This window comes from Leptosomus discolor, chromosome 9 (genome assembly GCF_034619465.1).
Source record: "Leptosomus discolor isolate bLepDis1 chromosome 9, bLepDis1.hap2, whole genome shotgun sequence".
Taxonomy (NCBI): Eukaryota; Metazoa; Chordata; class Aves; order Leptosomiformes; family Leptosomidae; genus Leptosomus; species Leptosomus discolor.
In genome coordinates, this window is record NC_141399.1 from 6662959 (window position 1) to 6686852 (window position 23894).

Sequence of the window (23894 nt, forward strand, 5' to 3'; positions counted from 1 at the left end):
GCGGATTGATTTTATGGATTTGAAGCTCCTGAATCTTACCACACATACAGAAGCATACAGTGCCTGAAACCCCCCTGAAAGAAATCCACATGCCTGCGGGGAACGTAAAGTGGGCTTACAGTAAAGGCATGGATGTGCATACACACAAGCACTGCCCTCCACCAATTCACTGTGGCTTTCTTTACAGCCCGAATTGCACTTGCCTGAATATTAAATATTGACAGAAATAGTCATGGCAAGCTTAATGACACTTCGGGCATTTTCTGCACTTGAGTCAATATAGATACTTTAGAGTTTGTTACACGAATCATAATTCAAAGTGTAATAAGAAAAACATTTCTAGAGACAAAGAAAGGCAGGGTAATTTATAGCATCCCCAGGGTTCATACGTTTATCCTTAATGATTTTAAGTACTTCATTTAGAAAACACAGTCCTTGTAAGCACTGAGGTCTGCCTAGCTGGGGCCATCAGAGCATGGAAGGTAAAAATTAAAAAAAAAAAAAAAAAAAAATTAGAAGGGGGTATCTTTATTTTTTGGGGTGGGGGTTGGCAGACAACAAGACAAATAATGAAAAAGCAGACAACTTGATAAAATATTTCCAATCCACAGAGTGATGTTTCTGAAGATTTTTACTGACAAGGAAGAAAAAAAAGCAAACCACAAGTGCATATAAATGAGAGCAAATGACAGAAGCCCTGTGCCTGCCATAGCACCTTTTCTTCCCCCGGGTCTGCTGGGGCTTTGCCTTGTGTTGGCAGGAGACATGTACAAGGTCTGCTCCACCAAGACCACAGCTCGCCAGCACGGCTTCAAGCCTGACAGCGCTGTGCCCTGAGGACAGGCAAAGCTAGGCCGGCCCGGGGAGCGCACGGACAAGAAACATGGAAAATTAGCGTGCGCTGAGCTTCCTGCATCGCAGCGACATTGCTGCTGCTGCCCTGGTCCGGGCAGCTATGGACACAACTTGCTTCTGCAGCTGCTAACAGATGTCTTTGCTGCTATTAGGGAGGCTGCAGAAATTCTCTCTGTGGGGAAAAAAATACAAAAAAAAAAAGTCTGAAGGCAGCAACAACATTCATTTCCCCTGGGCAATGCAATGTAGGGATTTCCTGCTGCCCTGTACAACGCTATTCCCACTGCTACTTTGGCCCATGACAAGCCATGGTCCTGGTGGAAGCATCTCATTTCAGACTGGCACTTGCACAATGAGGAAAGATACTCTCAGCAATAGCAAAGCTCAAAACATTTCAGTCTTCATCAAGACCCAGCAGAAATACACCCAAACCCTTGCAACTATTTGAATAACTGACTGGAAGACCTGGAAATGTTTAGACTTAGAGTCACTAAGATCTTGCTGCCTTGAACTTCCTCACTATGGAATATTTTGAGAAGACAAGGAATAAGGGAAGAGCAAAGGACAGTGTTCTGTGAAGTTAGCAAGTGCAGAATCCAGCTCTGTACACTAAAAATGGGTTTCTGCACTGCAAGATGAGGCAACAGAGAGGCTTTTATGTGAATATATCTGCATCAATGCGAACAAAAAGGTTAGACATGTTTGGCCATATGGGTATCCACACATTCTCATTTTGGGAGATGATACATTGCCACCTTTCTCCATCCTCCTCAAGGAGTAATGAAAGGAAATATATAAAATAATAGCAGCCATAAATAAGGAGGCTTTGTGGCAGAACAAAATTAAGTCTCTTTTTCTTATAGCATCTTTCCAAATCTTCCCATTACAGAAGAGGGAGATGCTTCAGACAAAAGAGGGTGTTCAAAACCGGGCGAATGATTTAGTAAGAAATAGTTACACATGTCAAAGCACTCAGAGCACCAGAGCAAGATGGAAAATCTTCAGCCTTTTCCTCTTACAAGAGGTGAATTTTTGTTCTTTTGACATTTAGATGACACGGTAAAAACAATGAGAAAAGATATAGGCAGACAGTGATATAATCCAGCATAAAATCTCACGGATTTACATAAAAATAAATTAAAATTTAGCACCTTTGCCTCACTTCTTAGAGTCCTGAAAATGTTAAGCAGCTTTTTTTTATGGAATGGCACCATTATCTTCTGCAGATACAATTCACAGGATGTTTCTCAGAACTGCATTACAAATAAAATACTTGCACATTCACAGTATCCGGTAGCTGCCTCCATAATTTATGGGTACCATCCTATGTAAATCATTGAAAAAAAATGACAGATCTCAGGGGCTGTTTGTTGTTTAATCTCAGTTTGTCATGATTCAAAAAGAACGATGTGAAAATACAAGGCAAGTCATCCATAATGATAAAAAAAGATTCTTAGCCATTCTTAGTTGTTTTCTAACATAAATAATCAGCTCTTTGGCAGCTATAAAATGAATCTACATTTTCTATTCCACATGAAGGGCCATCAAAACCAATCCTAAATGTTTTACACCCCGTTCTATTTCTGCTGGCAGAAAGTTGGGGCTCTGCAAGATTTGACAGCTACAGGTTGTCCACGGAGCTGGGTAACGACATGAAAAGACATCACGCAGAATTAGGCTTGTACTTTTACAAAAAAACACAAGGCTTTGGACCAAGGTTTGTGCTTTGTGCTGCTGCAAAAACAATCCTCAGTCTATTATGCTGTGCTGCTGCCAGGCCACGCTGTCAGCTCCCTGTGTGCTGAACGAGAGGCTCACTGGTTGAATCAGACTCTCTCGCCAGGGAAGGGAAAATTCAGGCAAACTCAGCAGCCCAGTGAAAGACTGAGATTCAAGTTCATCTGAACCAGCTTCCAGGAAAATGCCCAAACCACCACACCACTGGTGCGGTGTTCATATTGTTGATAAGATCCCAACGTCTCTTTTGTTCTGTTTTACCAAAATTTGGATCCTACTAAACCTGGTATGTTCCTACCAGGAGTTTTTAATTTTTTTGGACAAGTCTTTATATTTCACTAAAGGTGTCCTCTAGCACATAATCCCTAACTCATTTACTTTAAGTACTCTTACTTAAAATCCAATACAGCCACTTAGAAATCCCACCACAATCACCCCCACCCCCTCCCTAGAACTTCTCACAAAAAAGGCACCAGTGGGTACAGTTTAAATAAATTCAATGATTAATATTAGAGCACACAGACAGATCTTCACTGCTGATAGACGTTCACATTTTCTCCAGAAGAGGAGAACAGTGGTGCTTTGCAAAGCAGAGCTGAGTTTACATAAAAATGACAAAAGCAGATGCTATCACCTAGATAGAGAAACACATTTCTAATACCAAAGCCTCAGTTAAAAAAACTAGGCGCATCTCTCAAAATAAAGTGATATTCCAGTCTGTGTTTCTTCAAGGACATCCAAATAACTGCTGCAGATGAATATTAAAGGAGAAGGAATATTGGTCTCTGACATGGGTAACTGTCACCTTGACCAGTGAAATCGCCCCATTAAATTGGCAAAGATCTTGAGATGACTGAGAAGTCAGCAAAACACCCCAACAGCATCACAGACAAACATCAGTTCATCAAAGCTTTGCTTTCCCTCCCTGTGGGCTCCTGCTTCTTTCTGAACAAATGAACAGAGGTCATGAGTAGTGCCCTGCTGCAGCTGGGGTGCAGCCTTGGCCTCCTCCAAAATGCAAGCACTGAGAGAAGCCACAGTTCAAGCCTTATGCCCAAATACAGCTAAAGAATGGCAGAAAATCGCCGCTCGCTGCACCACACCGAGAGTGAGCAGGCAGTGGTTCAGCTTTCTTCTTCTGAAAGAAAAGCAAAACCATCCAAAACATGCCCTTCCCAGAGGTTAAACTTTGCAACAAGGTGTTTTTAAAATACCTATCTGTTTTGTTTTGGTTTTGCTTTTGGTTTTGTTTGTTTTGGGTTTTTTTGTTGTTGTTGGGTGGGTTTTTTAAAAAAAAATTAAAAAAAAAACAAACAAAAAAACCCACCTCCATTTCACATGCATTTAATTCTCAATGACTAGCATCTGCCACCACCATCCAAAAGTCCCCATCAGTTCAGAGCAGAGCTGTGTGCTCAGTTTTGGTGGCAGTGAGTTTAGCACTGCCTTTCCCCTCTCTTCGCTTTTTGGTGGGGGTAGGGCCAGTCTCAAAACCCATCCACCCTTACACAGAACACCTCATTAGCCATGTAGGCTCTGAGCAAAGGACTTGCTTTTTTTGCCCTCTCATAGCAAGTGAGGAAGAAAAACCCTGATGTCCCGTCTCTGCTCTCCCAATCTCTCCCATCTCTCCCAATTACCTAATTATTTATTTGAAACGGAAAACTCAACAGGTATTAGAAGTTTCTCTCCTCCCTACCAGCAATATCTTAACACCACAGGTCTACTTTTGAGAGAGAAATGAAGGGGCAACGCCTGCATTAGAACAGTTTCTGATTAGAGATACTCTGGTTTAGATCCGTTTACAGATAGCAGTACCTTCTGTAGACTTTTTTTTTTTTTAATTAATTTGTCCTTTTCCTTGCTTTTCTTTCAGTGTTTAGAAATATGACCAATTGTTTCAAGTTTTGTTTTATTCTTCTTTTCCAGTTAGTCAGAAAAACAATCAAATTGTTCTAAACTAATTTCAAAATGTAAATACTGCGCCAAACCAACACTCAATATCTTGTTTTGGCTGTTGAATAAAAATTTTTTAAAAATCAATTATTTACACTGCTTTAGTCACACAACAAGAACGACACTTTATTCCTTCAGCCTACAAAAATAAACAAACAATTGTCACATAGAAAAGAAATTTTGCTGGAATTCCTCAAGCACATAAAAGCTTATAATGATAAGAGGTTAAAATGAGTAATTTTTCCATTAATTCAACAATACGGATGGAATCAAGTCCTAGTTTGATTCTCAAAGCCTAACAGGAGCTTCTAGATACTCTCTGCAAGCCAGGCAGTGGACATCAGCTGAAGCTCAGTTGCCTTTTCATTGCATGAGAAGAAAAGGAACCTGTGGGAAAAGATCCCTTTCCAGGACTCCCCAGCCCAACCAGGTAGCCCCAGTGTGAACTGGGACACAGGATTCCTGCTGTGCCTCTGTGAAGTCCTGCCAGGAAACATAACAGTACTGGTAAATGGCTATATAACCTGTGAGCTTCTGTGTTGCCGAAACAGAGGTAAATAACAGAGAAGACCTTTCCTCAAGCTTGGAGGTTTTCTAGGTTCCAGCAAGTGACAAGCAAAACTTCTGTGGTTGGTTCAAAACTCAACAGCAGCAGCCAAAAAAGGGGAAGGACATGCAGGACCCTAACAGCATCCTAGCCCTATCAAGTCCCCCCACACCTTTGCCTGGACCAAACAAGACATCATTTACAGATGATTTTCCATCTAGGAGCACCCAGAGCACAGCCCTCTTTTGGGATTGATCTTCTAGGTCTTTCACCAGAGCAATCTGCGTCTTTAGAAGCAATCAAGAAATCAGTTTTTTTCCAATTGTAGCAAATTAAATTGTCTGAATTTTATTTCTCTACTAAAAAAAAAAATCAACATGATTTATCTTGCCACAAGTTTTTATACTGCTGTAGCTGGCCTGCAAGTGTATTGAGATAACAGCATGCAGTTAAAAAGATTTGCGAGTCAGACACGTTACAAAAAAATATGCACTTTGAGTTATGCAGAATCAGTGTTACACGCCTGTGAAAGATTGGAAGCACCACATAAAACTCTGGTGGGAAGCGTAGCCTTCAAGTGAGAAACATGCTTAAAGCAGAAGACTTTTTGTCCAAAGACGAGCCCTTCTCATCTCTTAAAGGAAGCAATTAAGTAAGAAGTGGGAAGTTCCACATTTGAAGCAAACGCCGCACTGCCTGTCTGCATGCGTGAGCCTGTGATTCAGCTCAGAGCATGGACACAGGGGAAAAATTCTCTACAACAGTACAACTTGTTTATCAATTGAGTAACAGTAAGTGAACGTGAAGGCTCTTTACACCTCACAGCTGGGGCAGTCTGATAGATTATAGCTTAACCACCATGAAAGTTTAAGCCAGCGTGAAGCTGACTTACAGTAAAGCACTTGATTTCCTGAAAACAGGGAGCCAAGAGCCTCCATGATCCATCACTCAGCTCACAGCGACGCTTGTACTTGCATGCCAAGCCATGCCAAGGTTGGAGCACTAGGGATGGGATGCCTGCTCTGGTACTAGGCTGGGAGGACAGTGTCTGATGGCCACCAGCCTCACTTAGAGAGGTTGTGTGAGGAACAGAATAACAAATCCTCACTTGTTTGCATCTCAGCTGACCTAAATATGGTCATGATGGAGATCTGTCTCCTCAGATGATGTGTTCCACTGCTGGGTACTGTGCACAGACTGCACAGTGGGATCAACTGTCGCTTGGTTGGGCATGAAGAAAGAGAAAAGAACTAAACAGAAAAGCAAGTGTTGATTGGGTGTTCTGTAAAACTGCGCTCTCCTTATAGCAAATATTGATGTTCTGAGATCTGTATGTGCTATCAGAATATGGAATAAGCTATCCTGACAAAGGCATATTTGAATTTTGTTCCTGTCTTTCCTTGGCTCCTATGTAAAATCTGGACATTAAAGCACTTCTTTAAAAGCAGACAGGACATAGATTATAGCAGGACCTCTGAAACTTTAGGTACCAATTCATACGATGCGTGTGTATTATACAGAGGAAATTGTTTTGCTGTAGTCACATTTAAAAGCAGGTTTACGTTTTAAACTCTGTATGAATTTCCTCTAACAGACTTTGATTCACAGATTCTGTCAGGACTAAGGGATAATCTCTTCTCACCTGTTAAAGAGCACAGTCCCTCAGATGTAGGGAGCAGCACTCTGAGGACATACAATCCTCAACAGAAGGACTTCAGTATAAGCGTGATACTGCTTTGTAGTTTGTTTCCATCTCTAGATGCTATAGATGACACCTTTTCCTTTGATAGATGAGAAAACAAAACAAAAAAGAGCATAAGCAAATAATTTGATTTACATAAGAACAGGGTTTAGGGGCAGCTTGCATAGCCTGAAACACAGAGGAGTACGACTGGTACAAAAGAACTGCTTGATACGACGTGGCTCGTCATCACAAAACACTGTGCAGCAACAGGCAGCTCAAAGCCAATTCAAACATAGTCTAAAGAGTCAAGGAACTGTTTTACTAGGGGAAGCCATCAAATGATTCACACTGAAAGCAGAAATCCTTTTCCCTTTAACTTGCACCTATTTTTATCACCAGCATTTGTTCAGGAAGAAACTCTTTACTGTGAGGGCGGTGAGGCACTGGAATGGGTTGCCCAGAGAAGCTGTGGCTGCCCCCTCCCTGGCCCCCTCCCTGGCAGTGCTCAAGGCCAGGCTGGATGGGGCTGGGAGCAACCTGGTCTGGTGGAAGGTGTCCCTGCCCATGGAGGGGGGTTGGAACTAGGTGAGCTTTAAGATGCCTTCCAACCCAAACCATTCCATGATTTTCAGAACTGACCCTGCTCAGTCAAGAGTTTGCTTTCCAGAGCCTGCATCACCCAGTCTGACCAACATGCTTCTGTCTGTGGTAACATCAAGATCTCAGCAAAGATGTCTTGATTACACTATGGCATCAAAACAGGGAGAAACATTGGGGGTATAAAGGATGAAGGTCTGGTTCCAGTAAAAATACACTACACTAAAGCATAAAAGGCCAGAGGGGGTCAACAAAAAAACCTAGAAGCCTCAGTGATCGTATATTGCCTTGCATACAGTCTGCTGGCTGCAGAGACAGTCACAAAGTACCTGTGAAACTTTTCCCATTGGAAAATTCTGATCAACAGAAATAATTTTTCCTACGGATAAAAAAAAGGTATAATTTATATTTTCCCCAGTTTTTGTTAGAAAACACTTAAAATATGGTATCAATATCAGAAAGTGGAAAATGTGGGTTTAGTACTTCAAATCTTTTGCTCAAACAGCTCCATTTCGATTCTTTCCAAATAGCAATGTTTGAAACCATTTATTTCATAAAAATGTGGATGGTGTTCTAATTGGGATGAAATCAAGTGGCATTTTGTTGCTCAAACACTACATCAAGGTGCATTGACTCCAAGAGGAGGAGGTTCAGAGAGCCTTTTCTAAAAGTGAAAGCCGTAAGAGCTTATATAAAGAAAGGTTTAAAAGAAAATAAAGGAAACTGATTTAAAGGAAGGGAGACAGATTTAGAAATAGAATAAGCAGTAGGGGAAAAAAAAAAAAAGATTGAAATGGAGTGAAAACCTAGAGAAGACAGCAGGTAATCTGGCTACATTGTGGTCCTTTCACTAAACTACAGCCTCTGTGTCTGGCACTCTCCTAAGGGTGGTTTGGGATGGAAATACAATGTGCAAATGTGCACAGGATGCTCGTTGTCCACAGCCTGGGCATCTTAAAATTCCCTTCCCACAACTGTGAGTCAGCTTTTCCTCTCACCATCCTTCAGTGGGGAACTTGGCAGAGCCCACATTTATCTTTTAGGACTCGGATGAGTCCAACCAGGCTCATAAAGAAACTAGAGTAACAATCACAAGCATGAGATTAATATCTAATAACTGCTGTCAACTAAGTCAATTCAGTGTGTTATCAACAGTAGGAGATCAGCATTAAACAATTACTGATTCTGTCCCCAGGGAAAAGGGAAATGCAAAACATTTCCCACAAAGACACTGAGGAAGATATATCCCACCTCGACATGATTCACTTAAGTACCCTGCCTGGCAGATCTTCTGACTCCCAGTGTGCTGTGACAAACTAGGGCATGCACGCTGGAATATCCTAATGGTCTTCTCTACTTTTGCCTGACTATGAGTCCCATCTCTTTTCTCTGCTGTGGGTGCGGAAGGAAGGTCCTGCTCTGGGAAAGCCAGGAGCTCCCACAGACACCTCTCCACTTACCAGGGGTCATTGTGCATTACCCTAACGCCTTAAGATTTCAGTAAGAGAAAAAACGGCAAGGGAGAGGACAGAAAGGTGTTGCCTCACTCTTAGCCATTGAGTAATCTCATTTAGGGACTGCTATCACTGGTGTTTTGTTCTCATTAATTTTCTCTTCCAAAGTTAGCATTCAGACACTTGCTGCCTTTTGTCTATTGCTGTCATCAAGGCATTTGCATGCACTAATCCATGACAAATGGTTTCATTTGATGCACATCTGATTTCCTTGCCTGCCAACTAGAAAGAGATAATAGAAATACCAAGAGAAACTAAATTAGAACTAAAGGAGTCATCTATTTGTTGGAGAAACTCAAAACAAGGTTAAGAAAAACGCCACCCAGGCGGCTGACTTAATGGAGAAAGCGCTGAGGTTTCAGCCATGGAAAGACAGTTTCTAATTACCTGGAGAGAGAAAAAACACCCTGCATTTTAAAGCCTCACAAAAATATGATATTTTACAGAAATAATTATACTACAGATGTAGGAGCTGGCTTAGACACAATCATTCTCTGTCAGATCCTGCCCTGGCACACTGAAACCAATTACAAACTCAAAAACCTCATCTTCAACTCATCTTCTGATTTTTTGTTTTAACACACAATAGTGACTTCTGGCTGAATGACTACCCAAATTTGAAAGCATCCTATGCAAGTAACCAAGAGGAGGAACTCCGTAAGTTAATCATATGCACAGCAAACAGTGTTAGTGCAGCCCTGGTATCTAAAAATCTTGCTTAAATGCATAAGCTAAGGGAAATATCTTTTATTAAAGCAGCAGAGAAGGTTGGTTTTGGGGAAAAGGTAACTTTTGCAAACACTAGACCTCCTTTAAGTTAAGTGCTGCTGCAAACCAAAACAAGAGCTGGTACCAGCTAGAAGGAACCACAAGGCCTTCCTTGTGTTTGCATTGGTAGTGGATTTGGAGTCTGTGAGGGCTTGATTTCTTTTGGTAGAAAAGGCAGTCACTGGCACATCTGAATATATGCTTCCAGGCAAGATTTATTAATTTATCAGGATTATGACTTGTTTTAGGCGGTGGGGATAACAGAAATCTCAGGCAGGTAATTATTTTCTTTTTCCAATGAGGAATATCAAGGAAAGATATCAAACAAGTATTTTAGTTATTTTTTTTTTAAATTACAGATTCAACTTCAGAAACTGATTCCTCAAAAAACCCCAGAATCCTCAGAATTCTCCACTCATTTCTGATTTTACAATAAGATATGAAATTGGCAGGTGTTCAAAAGCTTCTGGACTGTAAAATTATCTGATTGTGAAACACATGATGGAAAATACAGAAATTACTGTATCATAGAAACACAATAGAAGTAGATATTGTATTAATGTAATCAGTATAGAAAATATTTATATAGTCACATGAGTGTATTTTACCACACCTTCCTTATCCAAAGCACCTTTAGCCAAATCTGAAATGAAGCTAAGTTTTTCTCTGAAATGCATTTTTCAAAATGCATTGTTCTGAACACTACCCTACTGTTAGTTTCAATGTTACTTGATCTCATTTCTGCTTGGTTTTAGGTTTTATTTAATTTCATAATGATTCAGAATGTGAACATTTACTTCTTAACAAGTTTGTACAGGCAAATCTACATCACACAGATACTTTTCCATCCTCGAATCTGTTCAAAGTCACAACTGTGTTACTGATGATTCCTGGGCAGTAGGTAGGGCAAGAGGTGCTAAACAATAGGTTCCCTTCATTTACTCATGTTCTTTTACAAAAAAGAATATGTAAATCAATGAAACTGATTTTCCAAATAAACTATCCTTGCTTGCTCCCAACCACTTAATTAAACACAATTAACTCTAGTTTGTTTTGGCAACCAATTAATGTCATGATCAAATATAAATAGACTCTGCAAGAAAAGATTATAATTAATAAATCCTTACAATACAGTAAAATTACTCCAAAGCTTTGCTTGTGAGAAACATTTAACAGCACTTTTTGAAGAGCATTAATGAGGACAATAAAAAAAAAAATAAAGTTTTTTCAGAGTGTGTGCAGTTAAGATCTGGAGGCTCTTGCCTGCCTTCAGGCTGATCTATAGAGCCTGTTGGCTGCTGACATTATTTACAACATCGGAAATTACGGTTCCAAGTTCCCCACTCTCCAATAAACTGACATGTATGTTCATTGGAGTTTTCTGATCAAGTTCCCCGTCAGCTTTCACTTACACATAAGTTAACTATGAAAGTGATTTTTGCCCATTGTTTTGAGTAGATTCACAGTGAAGGCTCTTGATTCAGATTTCTCATCTACACAAAACAAAATTAATTCAATATGAGTTTTGGATCATGCACGAGGACAGATTAAATGCACATTTTAATCCGAACCAGCAGCTCTCCTAACAATCAAGAGACAAGGATCGCCGTTTAAGCTGCCTTCTAATTGCCTATACATTTAGCGAGAGGTAAGGTGCATGATATACAAATAAAACTCGACAGTTCATAGAAGAAATATGTATGCACAATTTTAAAAAGCGCCCAGCCGCATGTGACTGTCCGTGGGAGCTGCTAGTGTAGAGCAGACCATGCCCAGATTACTTGTACTCACACACAAGGCACCACAAGGAGAGCAGCCTGGTAAAAGGAAGCTCAGTCATCTCTGACTTATAAGAGGTTGTCTGTGTATCGCACCATCTATGCTTAGCCTGTACCCGGGGCTAAACCATAACAGTTGCTTTATCACCCAATGAACCCTCACCAGCTGGGGAGGGGAATAAGGAGAGCAAACCCATGGGTGGAAGTGAAACGGAGTCAGTGAGGCCACCACCAGTACCAACAGAGAAATACTCAGCCAAATGAATATCCAGTCACCACAATCAATCAGGGAGCAGTCCTTGGGAGAAGCTGGAGGAGGAGAAGCAGCAACCTCAGCAGGAACCCCCCGGAGCTCTCACCTCAGCAAACCTTCCCCCTTTACCATGACCATGACATTATGGTTGGGGCTACACCCGTAGCTACCGCAGGTCAGCTACCCTGGCAGCTGCTAACTGCTAATGGCCTGGCTGGCACGGCTGGGCTGTGAGTCTGTCCCAGCCAAACCAGGACACGCACTTCACTTGGTGATTCTCAAGGAATCACTTTCGCATCCTCCAAAAAACTAATAAGGTCCTCCATCCCTGCTATCAATTCAGTTCACAGGCAAAGCTGTTCTCTCAAAGGAAAATAAGGATTACAATGGAATACTAGGACACAATTATTGATTATCACATGATAGCAACAGTGATCCCGCACCTGCTGTCACCAGAGTGACCTTTCAAGAAGGGCAGGACTGGTTTCTTCACCCACTGTGAAGGAAAAGGGAAAAACTGTTGTTCTGAAAGGAATACAGAATGCAAGAGAGAGATGTCAAATAACAATCTTCTAAATAGAGCATAGAAATATGAGTCACAGAAACATACATGGGGCTTTGTAACTTCATTCAGCTTAATTTACACCCCCAGTTCCCCATTGTGCATCATTGACTGAGTCTCATAAATTTAGAGCCCAACTGTGCTGCAGTCCTCGTGGCCCCTGCCTAGAGCACAATGAAAAGAAATCTCCAGCACCGCTCCCATGCAAGAAAGTAAGTTTAGCTGGAGAGAACTGTTCTGTACAGAGCATCTGGAAATAGCAAAAAAGCCGAATCCCATCAGGAAAATAAATCTTGCTCACAGCAAAGGTTGGTTTCACAGCAGAGTGGAAAAGAAAACATTCAAAAGGAAATACAAAGATTATAGGCGGGATAAAACAATATGAAACTTAATGGGAGAAAGCACATCTATCTTACGAGGAAATGCACTTGGATACTGCCTTTTAAAATATAAATGAGCCTTGGACTAAAGTAGGCTAATCATTAAAGGCAGGTTTCTGATGCTATCAGCAGAAATACTTCAGCACAGAGCAGCATAGTCTGCCTTTGGGGTTTATATTTGTAGGTGCCAGATTTTCCTTGGGACTTAACCACCATAGTATGAATTCTCGCAGTCTTTAATACCATGACAGCAAGCTACAAGTAGCGCAGTGCGCCGAAAGGTCCCTCCATGACTCACCAAGGCCTCAAGGCTGCACTTGGCAGCTCAGCGCAGGGGTGTGGGAAGAGGAGATGTCTGCCGGGGCCATCGCAGCAAGAGGCACTTTTTGGTCCCTGTTTCCCCAGAGCAGTTTCTGCCATGAAAAGAGGGACGTGATTTGCACCCGCCTGCGTGGCTGCCTGCAGGGAGGCCTGAGGGAGAGCTGAAGCGGCACGGGATGGGGATGGGAGGAAAGACAGAGCAGGGGGGACCGAACCGGAGCACAGGCACTGCCAGCGCAAGCCACACATGCAGGAGGCACATCGTTTCTCTCAAAATACCACTGCTAGCCCCTTGGCATCGCTCTTTTGCACAAGGTGCGCTGCGAGGCTGACGGCAGGGAACACGGCCATGCTTCCCGCAGCTCTCGCGGAGCCACGCTGGGCACAGCGGTCTGCTCCGTGCCCCACCGCGCACCTCGGCCATGCTGTTCTTCACAGTCCATCGAGCTGCAACACCTGCTCCCCCTCAAGTTGCTTCGTCTCCCTGGATCAGAAGTAACAAGGCGTCACATTCAGCAGCGCGACTGGTGACAGCTTTCCTCCGCCTGCAACCGAGCCACGAGCCTCCCAGCTACACACCCTTCTCCGGTGAAGAAGAGAGGTGTCCTCCTGCCTTTGACCCTCCACTGAGCACTGGTTGCTCCTTGGCGATGCCTGCCTACCCTTCCCCCTTTACCTGAGAGACAGGAGTCCACTAAAGTAACAGCTCACAGACCCTAGGAAAAAAAAAAAACCAACAAAACAAACAACATAGCTAACTCTGTGGCTGCAAACACACCCTATAGCCATGTTGTTTCTCTTTTGGAGGTTTGATTTTTCAGAAAAAAATAAAAATAAAAATCACAGGGTGCAATATTTCTGATAAAGTCTGCTGCTGTAAACAAGTGCATCACACAAGCACAGTAGGAAACTCATTGCTATCATGCTGCTAGTAATCCTACTTCATCCTGAAGTGTTGATTTCATTACATCAGTTCTCTACACAAAATACATATGAATATGTATATCGTCCACATACATCCAAATATATTTTGTGTTAGACCAGGAACACAGCAGGTACCTCCAACCAGGATTTCTTTACTCAGCAGCTGGTAGTTTCACATTTCAAGAGCAGACTGTGAAGGCCAGAGGTACATAACAGAAAGGTATCACCAAAGAGATGATTTCCAGTGAGTGATGGGAATAGCTTGCCATGAGCAGGTTTTTCTGATTTTGAGCAAACCAGGATACATATGGTATTTCCTCTGCACTTACTGGTGTAAATGAAATCTGAAACAGGCCTTAGAGTTTATAAATTTGTTCATTTTAATTAACACAGCAAGAAAAACTAGTTTGCAGCTTTCGTGCCCGTGACGTGATCTGCTGGATACTGGCTAAGTTTCTGCATGGCAATTTGGACATTGTACACTGAAGGCAACAGTTTGCATTCCATTTATAATGGAACACAATTCTTGCTAATCATAGAAACTGTATACATTAATCTATGAGCTACCTGGTCCTACACTTGATTCTATCAATACCAAGAGCAAAAATCCTGTTGAATTCATCTTCCAAATCTCAATTGTTCTACCAAGTAAAGACATGTATTTTATTTGCACTTTCCTGAGGAATTCTGTTCAGATTAACATTCTTCCCAGTCTGTTTTGGACTGAATAGCCACATATATGGGGCATATGAAAAAAGCAAATATTTTGAAATGTGCAGTTTCCCCAAGGCTATAAAAATCAGTGGGAAGGCCAAGATCAGAACTAAGAAATTTTTTGCTCACAGCCACAGACTCAAGCTTCTGCAAAATGCTGTCTACAGAAAAATGGGCTCAGCGCGTCCTTAGGTTGACGTTCCTCGTTAGTTTGTTTAGAATTGCTTTTGGACTGATTTTCCCCCTCATAATACGAGGTATAGAGAATCAGTTCTTGAGATGATTTTTTTTATGGGCACATCATTAACTACTGTCACAATAAAAGGTACTTCATGTTTAGTCCACATACAATGCCAGCCTTGATTCAGTCCATGATTTCCTCCTCTGAATAGGCCTATTTTTAATTAACGTATTTGCAAATGTCAGCATTGCTACAGTAGGTACATGTTTCTGCTCGTGTCTGCCTCGCACCTTCACGCTGCATGCAAGACTAACCTGGCATCCTTGATGTGTACCTAATTATTTTGCACAAACTTAGCGAATCCAATGTGCTTTCCTGTATTTTTAAGCAACACATGGCCAGTGTTACCCGCTGTGATTCAACACTAGCTGATGGTCCTCACTGGGAACAAAACATCCCTAGTTTATGGAAAAAGAGCCAGAAAATTTGCTAAGAATTGCATCATTGAAAGGATGGTGGTTATCTTTTAAACTTGTATCCTTTACTTCGTTAATGTCTTGTCTTACCAAATGCCAATATCTACTTCCTACATCTGGGCAGGGTCAATCCTGTCGATCAGATGACCAATGGACTATCACAGGCACTCAGTTAACTCTGGAAACCACAATCTGTCCACTTTAATCCTCAGGCCAATTCAACAGCTCTACAACTGTGTGTATCCTAGAGCCCAAGGCAGCCAATGTGGAATTCTTCTCATTACCACTGTTCCTTATTAAATCATACAGAAGTGACATGCTTGAAAAAAATGGAGATTTGTTTCCACATAAAGTTATTTCCTGTGAATGCTTTCATACATCCTTTGCCTAACGTAATTTTCATGAAAATGAAATATAGTCATAAAAAAACCTGCAGAAAGCTGTGTGTATTACCCAAGGGGAATTATACTGCAATGGTGTTCAGCTAGCTTACACCAAAGCTGAACTCCTCTGGATCCCAGCAAAGAAGCCTGAAAATCAGCCCTGCCCACCTCATCTATCAGAGTGAAAAGGAACAGTCACCAATACTTAAGGGTACTTAACAAGGCATTCAAACTTCTCATTGCATTAATGAGACAAGAGAAAAATTCATGAACAGGTACAAATAATACAACATCATCTGTCTTATATTCAAGCAATATTTACTATGCCCTTATTATCAGTGCCCACCTGCCAACATTTCAGAGAAAATAAAGCTACAGTCAATTACCAATACTGTCACGTAAAGCAGTTTATTGCATTTGTTTTCAGGTTCATACCTTCTGCTAAGTCATTAACTGAATAAAGAAGTACTGAATTATAAAACTGAAAAATTATACTACACTGAAAGGAAGCTTAAAACTTTTGTGATTGCACATAGTGTGCAGAAATCAATTTGAACCCATCCAGACACTTGCTTAAGAAAGTTTCAGAAAAAAAAGAACAAGGTCAGAAATCTCTGGTGATAATCTAACCTTTCCATACATTGCCCTTGGTTTCCAGTGTTTCAAAACTGGATTAACTGCAGTAGTACAGATGGATATATTCACTGTGCTAATCCACTGAGTTCAGTTCAACTTTATTATGTTAAATACACTCCATGAGGATTTACCTTTTACCTGCACCTTCCTGCACTCAGTGAGACTCTTCTATTCATGAAGTATGAGAAGCACAAGCTGGGGTGGAACCTGCCTTTTTAATTATCTTGTTCCAAAGTAACTCCACGATGGAGTTGTGCAGCTCAAAATCTCTTATTTTTGAGCATCTCATTATCTATGGAAGATCATGAACTGAAGGAAAAGGTATGCTGAGCATGCTATTGATTACAGCTATATTTGCCATGATTCAATAAGTTGAAGTTCCATATACCAAATATTAAATTACTGAAATTATGCAGTGGCTCATCTGCATCCATTTTTTATTCAACTTTTATTTGGCTGAACATTTTAATCTTACTTACACAGTGACTAACTAAAAGTAAATGACGCATTCCTAATATTATAAATATGAAAAATAGGGTTTGCTCAGGGACTGCAGTCGAATACATTAAAATCACTCAGTTTGCTAGTTAACATATTTCCATCCCTTTTATGTACAACCTTTCACATTCAGTTGGCAGACTGCAAATTCACGGCCTTATAAAAAACACTGTCTTGATTTTTTGTTGTGACAGCAGAAATTGTCCAAAAACCCTTAACAGTTTCCCTAAAGGATGCTCACTAGCTGGTACTTCCCAGGTGCAGCACAATCTGAATCCGAGGTGAACATCATGTCAAATTCCACTCATCTGTCAGCGTAGTGGATTATTTCTTGAGAGACTGAAATTGGCTGCCTGGGATCAGAACACCATCAATCTTATTCATGCAGGGTGTGGAGAAGCTGCCCAAGAAAGGCTCGCAAGAGGGAAAGCTTGGCTGTTTCTAAGTAGGTGATGAGGCAGCTGTAAAACCTTCACTCTATCTGTATCACATCTCTGAGTGAAAGATTTTGTCATTTTTCACATTTCCCCAACACTTGGTATGCGTTCAGTGTCTTGCTGTTCTTGCTTCATAAAAAAGGTGATTTTTCAAGCTTAGGCAAATGTTGCAGAGCTCTGAATCTGCCCAGCTCTCATTTTTTCTCATAATGTCACTCGTTTCAACTGATTTTACAAAACAAGATTACATTTTCCTTTTACCTATCTGTTTAGCTGGGCTGTTTTTTCCTGTTTCCTTCACTGGGGGACAGACCCAAATGACCAGCAGCTTTACTTAAAATTGCATTGCAATAAACATTTTGTTTATTTCTCTGCAAGTCCTAAACAAGAACCTCGCCACTCAAACTTCAAATACTCTCAAACTTCCAGTGCCAGCTAGTAAAGATAACACCATTAGTTAATCTGATGCTCTAACAAAGCTATCAAGTGCTGGTCTATCAAAGATTTAGGTCTATTCCTCTGTACTATACGTATTTTATTACAAGCAAGCAAGACAATGCCAATACCTATGACTTTCGGACCACAAAAGTAGTTGGGAAAACTTTGAGGCATTAAGGTTGCTAAAGGCCTGTGGTTCAAGACCGTCTGTCTTTGAAGGTACACCTTTAGATCAAAAAACATTAAAGTATTAGTCGCCACATTGTTAAATGATTTATTACTGCGAGTTAATTTTCCATCTTTCTTTTCTAAAGCTCTCAAAACCTCTCCCACCTTTCTTTGGATCCAAATTTGTTAGGCGACATTCTTGGCCCATCTAATTTTAACCAGATGATAATAACACACTAGAATGTGCCAACTCCTCAATTTTTAACACAGCACCTATTCTTCAAAGCGCAATTAACAGTTGAAAAAGTTACACGATCCATTTCTATTAATAAAAACACAATAAACCTACTAATGTGCAGTCTCTGTGGATTGCAACAGCCAAAGTGAGCTGCATTCTCCACTGCTAAGATGTGGGATTTATTCTGACTTTGGAGGCATTTAAGTCCATTGAAAGACGGCCCCAAATTCTCCTCTGGGCTGCACTTTTGCAACCCCATCAATTTTCAGAGGTAAACTTGAGAACCTTAGAATAACTCATGTATGCTAAGGCAAACACCCGACCTCCGGTCAACGCTGGTGACTATGAGTGAGATTTCATGCCAGTATTTTAAGCAACAAACCCATGTCCAGTTTGGGTCAGATAACTGCAAAGTTATCCAAACCTGTGCCGTCACAATACCTTTCTGACTTACACACCCACTCCAGAACAGCATGAAATGGGGAGGAGACAGAAATAAGGACAGAGAAACTAAATGGTTATCCAAAATGGGATTCCTGTGTTGGGAAGCTGTTAGAAGATGACACCAAAGGATTAATATTCCAACATCAGATCAGCAAAGCACAACACATATTAGAGCGACCAAAAAAAAGATGTTGTGCAATATAAATGCAAGCAACTCATGAAAGTCAAATGATAAAATGGATTTTATGATTATTCAATCATTTATCAAGACAGGCATGAGCATGGGCAGAGAGTCTGCAATCTTAATGCATCCCACAGCCGATCTCAGTCCTACCTGGTCTGTGCAGGTGATGCTGCTGGAAAGTGTGATGGAGGGACCCCTGACAGAGCAGCATTGCACAGGCACTTATCCACAAATACAGGACCCAGGACATTGCAGAGACCACTGCCATTCTCTAAACAAAATATTAGACAGACATTATTATCCATTGCCTTATAGCACAGAGAACAGTCAGCTTCCATTACAACAGATTTGGGGGTTGGGTTTTTTTTCCCTTTTTCACTCCTTTTGCTAAATGTCTTTTGTCTCCAGGTTATTATTCCCCCCCTGCAGGATGCAGTTGTCATACAACAAAGGTCATGTCCAAAAAGGACAGTTGAGGTAACAAGATGTCAACACAGGAGCCTGAGTAACTTTAATAATTCAGTGGTAAAAATGAAACTGTAATGATCTGAGGACTAAAATCCAAAACCAATGTAAACAGAAAGCTTGAAAATAGTGCCACACTGATCCATAGCTGAATTTAGAAGGGAGTTAAAAAATTTAAAAAAAAAAAAAAAATCATGTGGCCAGCTAAAAAACCCCATGATGTTCAGACAGTATCAAAACTACTTTAAATCCATTACAGATAGGCATACAACATCATCAGATATCCAAGATGCATTTCAAAAATACTCCAGACCAAGAATGGAAGGCTAACACTGACCCAGAAAGTAACAGTTTATTGGTTTTGACTTTTGTGAACATTAATTTTTAATCATGATGCTGTCTGCTAAATAAAGTAATTGTTTCCCAGAATTATCTTCTAATCCTCAGGTGAAGTCAGCTTCGTTTTCTCCAACCTGTGCGTGCAAAGGGACTGGAGCATGTCCAGTCTGACTTTCAGATGTATTCTACAGCAGATTTGATCTTCTCACAAAGCAGATTGTGTCAAAATTTTATAAAGACTCCTATTGAAAAGGGAAAGAGCAATTTCTTTGTCTCCCAGTGCTGGCATACTTGGCCATCCAATATAGACAACCCTGATTTTTCATACTTGTATTCATTATTGTACTAACTGGCTGAATTTCCCTCTGACTTTTTAACTTCAACAGCTCTTTCTCAATGTCTGCAAGGATCGGGAGGTTTGCAAGGCTCAGCTACGCTACACATCGTCCAGTTCCCTTAACAACACCTTCTGCTGCATTTCATATTGCCAAATTAATCAAACTTCAGGCACTCTCCTTATTCAGCCAATGACGTGATGCCGTTTTCTATCTAATAATCCAATCAGCTGAAAATCATTTTCACAGAGCAAGAAAGACTTTGAAAGATTAAATCTCTCACATAGAAAAATCACTTCTTCACACAAAAATTAAAAAAAGAGAAAGTCTGTATGCGATATATCAGGGGGATTTCTGCAGTAGGAAAATTAACAATTTTAAAATAGCGAAATATAGTGGTGATAACACCTATGCATACAAAATATATTTTGCCCCTGATTTTAAAGAAACGCAGAGACTTTCAGAAGCTTTAAGTCTTATTGTTTGAAAAGAACCACATAAACTGACAAGTATAATTAATAGAAAATATCAAAACATTATTTTGATCAGCATGAGACTCTTCCTTTCTCTGCACTGTTTGATGCACTGCTTAGCATATAATTAATTTCATTTCTGACTGTTTACTTTGCAGTATACAGTGCACTTTTTCTCCTCTCTTTTTAGACCTATTTATCTCACAAAATAGATTCAATCCCCTCAGATCAGGGAGCTCCCAGTAGGCTTCCTGTGTCTTCAGGAATTAATGCCTTCTTGTAATATGTGGTGCTCCCATGCTTTTTATACAACAAGGTAAGAGGGAAAGATGACTCCCACACAGGGATATTTCAGGTATCCAGGTTATTTAAACTGAACTTTAAAAATCCTAGCCAAACAGTGAAGCAAACCCAAACTTCTACAGCCTGCTAAATGCTCCTGTGTCTTTCCTCCGGCATCATATTCTTAACCACATGGACAGCAGACTTGCTTTACCCACTCAGGCTTTATCAGGCTTTATTATTAGCTCCCTGCCTTCTTTTTTTTTTTTTTTTTTTTTTTAAATAAAACCCCCTTTCTCAAACTACACTATTTCAAACTACCTTTGCTCAAAACCCAGAGTTTCTTACAGACATTTCTTCATGCACTTGTTTGTCAGCAATCTGCTGTCACATACACACTTTTACACACAGATCATCTTATCATTAGAAGAGAAACACGGCAGTGAGTATTCCTCCAGTTATTATCTGATGAGTTCCAGATCTGGTTTCTGAATCTTAAATCCTAAAGAAGCTCCTTACCTGAGTAATCCAACCAAGAGCAGAGCACTCTATTAGTGTTCATTGGAAAGATCTAACACTTTTTTAAATCCATCTGTATCACAATAAGGGATTTTTAATAGCTTCCCAATAATCTTCTTTATCAGGATTAAAAGAAAAAATCTCTGTCGTTACAAATCCTGTTCCCAGAGTAAAGAAGACATCTGAGGTCTCAGACTCTGCCGTCAGAAAAGTGGCCAAGGTTTGAGGGCTGGAAACCTTCTCATTTTCACCTTTAAATCATCTCCTAGCATCACCTTCTGCTTGATGAGACCTTTGAAGTGATCTTGAGATAATTTGCAGCTTCCAGGATACTTAAGGACGAGGAGCAGTTTATGTTTAACAACAGAGCAGCCTCACTCCAGCGCGGGCAGTGCAGAGTAAGGCAGCTGTACGTACACTGCTATACGATGCTGTAAGTACCGTAGCCTATTTCAATACATCCCTGCTCGGGAAAGTATCACATGCCTTAAAGCGACACAGCCCTCCGTTGTAAGCCCCAGCCAGGCTCTCCGTTAGTCACCGGGGCTTAGCAGCTGCATTTAAATACCGGCACTCAGACTTCGCACGGAGCAGAAGAGCAGCTGGTTGCGTCTGCGAGGAGCAGGTATCGGTGGGCAGAGGAGGGTGGAAGAGCGCTGGTGGAATGGCAAAGCCTTTGGAGAGGCAAAGGGCTAAATACCCAAGGAGCAATCTGGGAGACGTGTTAATTCTGCCGGCAGAGGCTTTATTCCCCAGGCGTTGTTCTTGCACTTATTAGCAAGAGGCAAGTGAGACTTAAGGGAGCCTCTTCCATTTCACGGGAGAGCGGCACACGCTTGTGAATGGGGAGGGGTGGTGCAGGGCAAGTGCAACAAAGCACACGGGAGAGACAGGGAGGGCAGGAGACTCCTACACGCTCCCATGGGCTTTCCAACACCTTGCCACAACTCTGAGTGAAATCTTTCCTTCCAACTCCATTTCTGATGCATCTCAGCAGACAATGGAGAAAGAGTTCTGGTTTATTCCTCCTAAATGCTAAAGCTCAGATACACCAGATTATTTATTACAGTTATTCATTGTCCACCTCTTAAGTGGCCATTTACAGGAATGGAGTGGTTTCCTCTCCCTCTTGTACCATATGTAATTATTTTTTAAAGAGCCATTGTATAGACTTAATACAGACCATTCACTTATTACAGCTCTCACGTCTGCCTACAAAAGAAAGAAGGCTTGGAGACAAAATAGAAACTTCCATTTTAAGAGCCCAGGGTGAATGCTACAACACAACTTCGGTTGGGTTTTTTTCCCCCCTTCATAACTGATGGTAGAAGAGTGTATTACCTTCACCTCTGACCTGCTCCAGACACCAAACAATAGTAAATAATAACAGTAACAAGTACCCTCACTCTCAGGTACCTCCTTCTCAGCACCCAAGGACATACATCTCAGTGGAGACTCTCATCAAGGGGTGTGATGAGTTTACTTAACAGAGCATACACTCCTTTGGGGCCATTGTGTTTTACTGGGTAATGCGCACTAAGAGATTGGCCCTGAAAACCGACAGGAACATTATGCTGGTCTCTACCACGGTGCTCAGAGCAGCTCTTTATTATAACATATTATAGCTCTTTATTGAAAGTATAAAGCAATTGAGGGCAGAGGGGATGACAAAGAGACACAGGAGAGCACTGGCAAGTGGAGCCTCCCGCAGGCCACCACTGCAGCATGACTCCCATCAAGTCCCCAGGTAGTGCTGGGGAGGAGAGAGCAGCTCAGGCCAAGCCTTGTGGTGATCAGAGATGCTTTCAAGAGGTCAAATTATTTTTCAGGTGCTTTTTATGAAAACACATGGCATGAGTATGGTTGGGGATATAATGTTCTCTTTAATAAAGGTTTCCTTGTTTTCCCCAAGAATTTCCTTAGACACTAGAAGAAGGCCAAGACCTGGGGCAGTTGCTGATACTTTCTGGCCTCAGAAGGGTCTCAAAGGATCCAAGAAAGCTGATGAGAGGCAACCAAGGCACACCAAGTACCATGAAGCACTGATGAGCAAGGAACCAGGACCTGGGATCATGTGTAGACTGTAGCAGAAGGCAGTGAGTGAAGGGCTTCTGTGGTTTGCTGCCAAAGCCACAGGGAGGCTCAAGACCTTCCCTCTTTTCACGGGAATATGGGAAGCTTTCTGCAGCACCTGACAGGGACAGGTGATGGGAATTTATTTTAAAATAACACCTGTTTAACAAGATATGTTTCCCCTAGTATTCATGGGGAAATTATGAGGGAAAAGGTATGGACTGGGAAGGTTTGAAGAAAGAGGAGGGAGAGGGGCCTCAAGAATCAAACAAAAATCTTCTACAAAACTGAAAGGCCTTGTGGACGGCAGGAGGAATCAGACAAATTGTGGCCACACACCTTGGCAGAGTAGGCAGAGATAGATTTATGCAAGATACAGATTTATGTAAGGTACAGCAGAACTGTCACTCTGCCAAGCACTGCTAACTCCCAGCTCCATGAGGCTAATGCCACCGTAACCCCTGACAGATGCTGCTATTGCTCAGGACAAGCTCTGCAGAAACATGGGACATGTTGCTTCTGCAGGGTAGGGGGGAGATCAGAGGAACAGAAGAGAATATTAAGCAGGCTGTGCTTGCAGTCTTTTCCCTGCCCTGGCTCTCAGCATCAGACAGGAACAGAGGAGTCCTTGGCAAATCTTGCAGAAGCATCCTCACACCTGCTTTGATGTCTTCGCTGCCAATTTTAACTTTCAGTGGACCAACACGACATGAAACATCTCCTCTTACCCTGCTT

General features: G+C 41.4%; 1 protein-coding gene across 2 annotated transcripts in view; it reads right to left on the reverse strand.

Moving 5' to 3' along the window:
- Positions 1 to 21358, reverse strand: part of TAFA1 (TAFA chemokine like family member 1) — a 230397-nt gene extending 209039 nt beyond the window's left edge. Inside the window, exons 1-2 of one of the 2 annotated variants that reach the window (XM_086470217.1) lie at positions 21338 to 21358; positions 18824 to 18944 (exon numbers count right to left, since the gene is read on the reverse strand). In XM_086470217.1, the coding sequence (XP_086326343.1) occupies positions 18824 to 18944; positions 21338 to 21358 (142 nt within the window). Of the gene's footprint in view, positions 1 to 18823; positions 18945 to 21337 lie in introns of those variants that run through there. The other variant, XM_086470218.1, reaches the window with a different exon arrangement.
- Between the last annotated feature and the right edge of the window lie 2536 nt (positions 21359 to 23894).